Source organism: Drosophila persimilis, unplaced genomic scaffold, assembly GCF_003286085.1.
Source record: "Drosophila persimilis strain 14011-0111.01,24,50 unplaced genomic scaffold, DperRS2 tig00000000-arrow-pilon, whole genome shotgun sequence".
In the NCBI taxonomy this organism is placed as follows: Eukaryota; Metazoa; Arthropoda; class Insecta; order Diptera; family Drosophilidae; genus Drosophila; species Drosophila persimilis.
This window is the reverse complement of record NW_020825288.1, coordinates 9,697,244-9,704,769: the sequence shown is the minus strand read 5'-3', so window position 1 is coordinate 9,704,769 and position 7,526 is coordinate 9,697,244. Positions and strand designations below refer to the sequence as shown.

At 45.4% G+C, this 7,526-nt stretch overlaps 1 protein-coding gene across 1 annotated transcript in view; it reads right to left on the bottom strand.

The window, feature by feature from the left end:
• Positions 1-6,440: 6,440 nt before the first annotated feature.
• LOC6587610 overlaps positions 6,441-7,526 on the bottom strand; it is a 45,863-nt gene continuing 44,777 nt past the window's right edge. Inside the window, exon 7 of the mRNA XM_002013071.2 lies at positions 6,441-7,431. Coding sequence (XP_002013107.1) covers positions 7,067-7,431 — 365 coding nt within the window. The 3' untranslated portion in view covers positions 6,441-7,066. The remainder of the gene's footprint in view (positions 7,432-7,526) is intronic.

Below are 7,526 nucleotides of genomic sequence, written 5' to 3'. Positions count from 1 at the left end.
GAGATTCGCGGCTGTCTCCGGCCCCAAGCCTCAGCGCATTTCATATTCGGTCCTGGCATGGCCGGGGTGCCGGGAGCCAAATGCGATCTCGTTTAAGCCTGGGTAGCAACATGTGGCTGATGATGGTTTTGTTATGGCTGTGGCTGCTCCTGCTGCTACCTCATAAATCCGGGCCTGCTCTTCATGTGGGCAAACATCACATCACAGAATTCCCAACTAAACTGAAACAGAAACAGAAACAGCAACAGAAACGAGCAGCAAATGTGGGCAAATAAACATATGCAGACGCACTTAAGCCAAACACCCGGCTCGGCACCGCACTCAGTCACACACCTACCCCAGGCATAAATCATTTATTTGCAAATATGCATATTAAATATTCTATAAATTTATTGCCCGGCAGGCACATAGGCCATAAAACAAAAGCCAAAGCAAGCCATACAAAACCTTGTCAATGGCCCTGTGCTCTGCTCTCTCTGCTCTAGTCCTACGTATATCTCCTGGCGCTGGCCTCCTCCCCAAAGAGCCGCAGCCATAAACAACTGGACAATGCAGCTGCTTGTAACATGTGCTTGTATATGTATCTGAGTATCTTTGTGCATGTGTATCTGTGCGTGCAGATGTGTGGGAGTGCAGGCTGCAGGCTGCAGGCTTGCACTTGCATTTCCGAGATACTATATCCAGTGCCCATAGCATTTAAACATTCGGCTTGAGCTATTTGTTTTATTTAACGCTTCAAGTGCAAAATGTAAATTCAAATTTACTGTATTGCGCCTACGGTGGCCAGCAAACACAATCACATACTCGCATGCCTGGCAATGTGGCATGTCTCAAGGCTGCTGAGAGGGCCCAAAAGTTTGCAACAAAATGCTCAAGTTAAAAGTTGTTTGTTTCTTCTGGCCCTACTTTCAGCCGGAAATTGCGTTAAGTGTCCACTTAAGTTTCATACAATTAACTTTAACTTGGACTTTGGCAACTGCAACGAGCATCAAAGGCAACTGCAACAACTGCAACAACTGCAACATCAGCAGCAACAGCAAAATAGCACCAACAGAGCCAACTTGTTGGCTTTCGGGCTGGTTCAACGACTCCAGTTCGTTGCATTTTTCAAGTATTTTGTGTGCTATTCGTACGCTTTTGCATGTACCGAATTAAGCTAAAACTTTGTTCAAAAGTTGTTGCTCGTACTCGTAATTTGTTTGTTTTGTGGGCCAAGCACAAAAATCATTAAAATTAAATTAGTCCAAATAGTTGCAAAGTCGAGTCTGCAGTCAAAGGAAAATAAGTTATTAAATTTGTACTCTTCCAAATGGAAAAACGATCCCTTGAGCCAGGCACTCTCGAAAAGAAAGGCGCTTCGCAAACTCAAACTTAAAACTAATAAAAAAAAAAAACCCCTAAAGAATTTCGGAGCTATTCAATAAAAATAATGAAGAACGTGAGACATTTGCTGGCTCTGTTTTAGTTGGCATACAAGGAAGCTGTCAGTGCCACTGCCACTGCCACAACCTCGGGCTCTGTCGTGCACATGATACAGATACAGGCACATAAAACCAAATTTTATGACAAAAGTTTCATCCTCATTGTTCTTACAGTGTCAGATGCGTGGAGGCGAATGAAAAACCAAACATAAGTGTAAATAAATACAAAATAAATTTGATGAAAATTGTGGAGAAAGTTCATTTAATATGGATTAAAAGTTTTCCTCTTCTGCTGCTGCCCATTCCTCGTGCCATTCGTGGGGAGTCTTCAGTGTCTGTCCTTTCTGTGTCCCCGTTCCTTAATTCGATCCGATTTGATGGGTGTGCAGTGTGAGGGATTCAGAACTGGCTACCTTATGATGATTGGAAATGGCATGCGGGACATTTGCTGGTAATTGGATTTTAAAGTAGTCAAATCCAACTCCGTCTGTCTGGGCTGGGATACATTTGCCAACGAACCGGCGATGACTGAACATGTCCATTTATCTGACAAAATTAAATTATATGGAAACTTTCTAATAGTTATTTTGGGCTTTCTGCTGCATAATTCATTATGGCTGGCCAGCAACTATGTGAAAATTTCGATAACTCACAAGTTTGAAAATTTGTGCGCAAATTAAATTAAGCTGTCACTGCCCACACCCACGCCGCCACCGTCCTCAGTTCCTGGCATCGTTCGTCGCCTCTCACCCGTGTAGTGGTGGGAGAAGTTGAGGGCACAACACTCAGGCCACAGAAACTTTCTTTGCAAAGTGTCAAGTTTTAGTTGTCGTAGACGTTTCCGAAATTATTTTTTGAAGTTTATTACAAGAAGGCGTGCGCGTGTCCAAGGATATACTACATATAAGAGTATACGAGTGGCTCTGAATGGAAGGGAGTCTCCGACTGAGACTCGTGTGTGCTCTCTGGCGCATAAAGATCATTGACCAGCCCCAGCCCCAGCCCCAGCCCCAATCCCTAGCCCCAGCCACAGCCCCAGACCGTCCGAACTTAAGTCAAAGTTTGGTGCAGTTTGAAATTATGCCACCCCGGCCAGCGGGTGCTCATTTGAAGCATTTGTCCAGGACATGACAAAAGTTCCTTAGTGTAAATTCAATAAGGCAACATTTTGCATAAGCGAGCCAGGTCCTGGTTCAGAGGCACAACTTTACTTCTAGCCCAAAAATGTAAAATGTTAATTTAATGAACCCCTTTTTCCTTCCTGCCCGGCCAGAGTTCGGGATTTAGCCCACCTTTTGTATGATAAGTAGAGGAAAAGTTATGAAAGCTGGAACTTCGTTTAACAGGAAGTCAGAGAATATGTGGCTGAGGCTGGATCGATGTGTCCTCTGTCTGTCTTCCCATAGAGGTACTGGTAATTCTGAAAAGATTGATGCCAGCTTCATTTTGTCGGCTGCCTCACTTCCGCCACACCATTCTCGACTCGACCCTTCGGAAGTGCACTCAAGGAATTGGCAACTGACAACTGGCTTTTATTTCGACCACCTCCAACTTTTCGCAGCCGAGGGCAACATCTCATTTCACTGTTTATTCATGAGGCAGCAACACTTTTCTTAATAAGTCTGCATGCCCAGGTCCCATGCCCATTCAGTGTCCCAGGTCGAATGTCCGGCCTGGTCGGCCTGCAGTGTCCATCTCGCAATTGAGGTTTCCCCATTCCACATCCATATACCGCCCAGAGCAATTGCCAGTTATGTGAAAAGTGTCACATCTTCTGCTCCCGCTTCTGCTGGAGGAGACAGCTGCTGGGGCCGGCTCATTGTGTTGTAGCACAGTTGGCCGGCAATTGACCCACGCCTCGCACTTATTTATTTGCATTGTGCACTTTACAGAAACGAGAATATTTGTGATAAAAACGGACCAGCAGAGCAGTCCAAGCAGTTGCTCTGTGTCAATTTAAATGAGTTCGAGGCGTGTCAAATCTCCCCAGGGCCTGCAGCTGGGTCTGGATGGATTGCTCCGGCATCGGCAGATCCTGGCTCTATGAGAGCGAGAGAAGGATGTACGGATTGGGGCCAGATGCATATGCAGCAACCGACCGAATCGCTTATCTGCACTGCATGGCATTGTCAGTATTTATTATGCACTCAGGCTGCCTCATTTGCGTTCAGTTCTGTTCAGTTCTGATCTGCCTTAAGTGATTGCAAATTTGTTTGGTAGCAGCTTTAATGCGGTCGCCAGCCGGATCACACTGAGTCCCTGCCCGATTAATCAATGCACTCATGCACAATTAATGTACATTTTCGTTAATAACGCTCCGGCTGCTCGTCAGACGTGCCAGCACATTCAATGCAATTTCGTCAGCACAAATTTCCCCATTAAGCATCGGTAAATAGTGCATTTTGGAGGGGGTCAGGCATCAGCTCAGGGTTTCTCAAATTCACTGGGAACCCCATAAGAATCCTGAAATTATGTTTAATAACTAAGCAATGGAGAATGAATGGGAAAATCAGCAGCATGGCTGCAACCTGCAGCATGCTGCCCCATTGGCGACACCAAAGCGTGAGTCAAGTGCTGGCACCTCCGGCGTCTGTTCACTATAAATTTGATAGGGAATCAATGGAATCAATTTACGCTCCTCGCCAGCACAATGTCTGGCTCTAGCCGTGACTGCAGCCATGGCCATGGCCACGGCCAGGGGCGATGACGATACGATGGCAATGGCGATAACGATACGGTTAGACTTGGTGCACTAGGGAGTAGGACGACGACGACGACGACCACAACTTTAGTTGGCTATTGGAAATGCACACTTGACATCCGACATCCTGCGACACGCAGGTCAGAAGGATATCGTGAGAAAAACAAACAGAGACACTGCTCGAAGCAGGAGCAAAAGTAGAGCCAATCTGGAGAACACTCGTCAGCCCCACCACCGCACCGTACCGCACCGCACCGCTGATTGTGATTGGAGGAACGAGGAGCGCTGAGCGTTCAGGGGATGAAAACATCATAAATAAATCAATTTGTAATTCGATGCGCGTAGCTAATTGATTTTAATTGTGCTCTGCGGTCTGTCAAACTCAATTTGGGGACTTTACTCTGCACTACTGGACTGTACACCACATCGCATCACATCGCAGGAAAAAGGATATGTCCCTGGGCAGGAACAACACGTTCCCTGCCCAACCGGCTAATTGCACGTAAATAAGCTGCGGTCCAATATCCGAGATTCGGCACGGACACGGGCCCCCAAACATTGCGACATGTGCCTGCCTTTTCCGTGTTTCTACTCGCATCTGCAATGCAAATTAGTTGACTTCAATTAGCAGGCCCTGCATCATTTCGCTGCACGCCCTGTTCAGAATACGAGAACTTGTACTAGGCCATGTCCCGGTAAAGGAAACAAAAAAAAAAGGTATCTAATTGGCCCTCCCGCAAGCCCATTCTGTATCAGAGCCATGTGAGCACCGATGTTGTTGCGGTGCGTAGGCAATGTGGATCGAGTAATTGAAGGATCTCATTGTGGGAGCACGACTACTATCTCTGCTAATTGACGAATGTGTTGGCGAACAGGTTTCGTTTCAAATTACGAACTGAGTTGAATTCTCCTCCCCCGATAGCTTCGACATTTTCATTGTTGAAAGTACTGCAAATTTTTAATTGCATTGAATTAGAAGGGAAAAATGAAATAAAAAAACAACTAGTATTATGTTGCTTTGTCCGTGATCCTTGTGTTGTGGCAGGGTGAAGCAGACAAGGATTTTTCGCATTTGCAACAATCAGAGAAACCAACCGCAGAGCCGAGCTCCTGTATTCTGATATATTTTGTTGCTATCCTCTGCAGAGTGGTTGAAATTATTTTTGGTGCTTGTTTGTTCGCAATTTAATTTAAATACACACAGAGAGCAACTTTCCAGACGCTTGGCAAACGAAACGGAATGCGAAGATATTTATATATTTATTTTCGCATTTATTTGCAGAAATATTTTCTATGCAAAATCACGCACAATTCAAATGTTGCTGTTGCTGTTGTCGTTTCCATTGGCATTGCCGTTGTTGTGGGTATTGCCATGCATCTCTAAAAACACACTTTTATACTTATACTCGTATATGTTGGAGTGTGCGCTCTCAAATACATTGCGGCAACGGCACATGCGAAAAAGGATCCCTATAGTATATTTGCAATTATTTGTGACAACAGAGTCGGAGCGGAATCGGAGACCCCTTTGGCTCGTCGAAAGTTTCTGCTGGAAGACGTTCAAGGAGCAGCTCTCGGCCGCTATTGAAAAGAAATAACAAAGCGCGCTTCAATAATTTTCCTACAACTCGTTCTAGAGATTCCAGAGGAGTGCGAGTACGAGTACGAGTACGAGTACGGGACCAAAAAATATAATACAAAATGCGCATGCAGAACGGAAACGGCAACGGGAACGGCAACAGCAACGCCAACCAACAAAAAATGCTTGCGAAAGGAACGGAACGGAACGGAACGGAACGGGCGGAAAGAACGGAAAGGGCAGCAACGGAAAAGGGGGTATGCAGTGCATTGTACTAGATTCTTTCTTTTACATTTCTTTCAGCTCTTCCGCTGCGTAACGGCAAGTTTTTCACACTTTGGCAGGCAAACTAAATGCAGACAATAACCAAAACCCAGTCTGGAGAGGGCAGGAGGCAGAGGAACGGCTCGGCCTTTGTTGCAAGAATGTTCAGAAAGATTTCTTAACGCCAAAAATCAACAGTGGAAATTTGTTGAGTCGGAAAATGCATGGGGTCACCGGTCACATCATCACACTGGAAAGTACAAAATGAAAATTTCAGCAAATTCCAGGCTTCCTTCCGAAAGGAATAGAACTAGACGGGCTGCGTTTAAAATTAACACACACTTTTATTTAATTTCACCACCATTTACAATATGCCCATACAAGGCTTTGATTTATTTACTTTAAATTAAATTAATATTATTTTAATTTGGTTTTGCTATAAATATATTTTACACACATTTTCTTATCTCTTTGATTCTTTGTTCTTTGTTCTTTGTTTTTTGGTATTCCATTTTTCTCATTCGTTCGTACATGTATGTATGTATTTCTGTTTCTGTTGTATTTTTCACATTTAAAGTAGATTCAGTAATTTTACGTACTCTGCATATTTTCGTATTCTTCATTGGGTTCTCGATTTTCTTTAAGTTATCTTTGGATTTTCCATGGGTTTCGTGTAAACATTTATGTACGGATTGTGTATGTTCTGTGGACCACAGAACAGGAGTGCCAGGCCAGGCCGTGGAGTTCACCCAGCTCTTTCCTCTATGGGCTATAGACTCTGCTCTGGTTTATCTTGCCGTTTGGGTTTTAAGACTAGGCTAGTTTATAAATTTTCGCTTAACTCTAGTTTGTTTTTGGATTTTGGTTTCGGGTTTGTTTTGTTTTGTTATCTTTTAGCTCGCTAGTAGACACCACATCTCAAAGTGCGGGGCAATGAAATGAGAATGAAAAGCAGTCATCAAATGAAGATCATCGAACCGAACGACAAACGCAACTCAGGCTTGCATAAAAAATATCTTGAATTACTCGTACTTAAGGATTTAACTAACTGGTAACCGGTAACACATGACCATGCCCATGCCCATGGCGGACAGGACTCGCTTAGGCCTTGCCCGTCCGTACTACTGGCCCGGCCAGACGCTGCCTGTGCGCCTTGGAGGCGCCGCAGCTGGACAGAAGGGGACGCGGCTGCTCCTTGGAATGTGTCATCAATGTGGTGGCCGCTGCTGGTGCCGTTGCAGCTGCAGCTGCAGCTTCCTCGCGGGTGTCGGGAGCCGGGTGCTCGTTCTGGCCACCGACAATTAGCCCATGGCCCAGCAGGGAGCTAATAATCAGAGCTGCCAGGGCGCCCATTACGAGGGGCGCCACGCAGACGCTGGGACTAGGTCGGGGCGAGGGCGAGGAGGACGATGTCGAGAAATACGAACTGAAAAAGCTCGTCAGGCTCGTGTCGGATGAGAGCGTAACTGCAGTCCGGAAGCAGCCAAACAAAGAAAGAGAAACAGAGAGGGAGAGCGGAAACGGAAGGCAGATGGATCAGTAACGTTATTGCATAATTGGC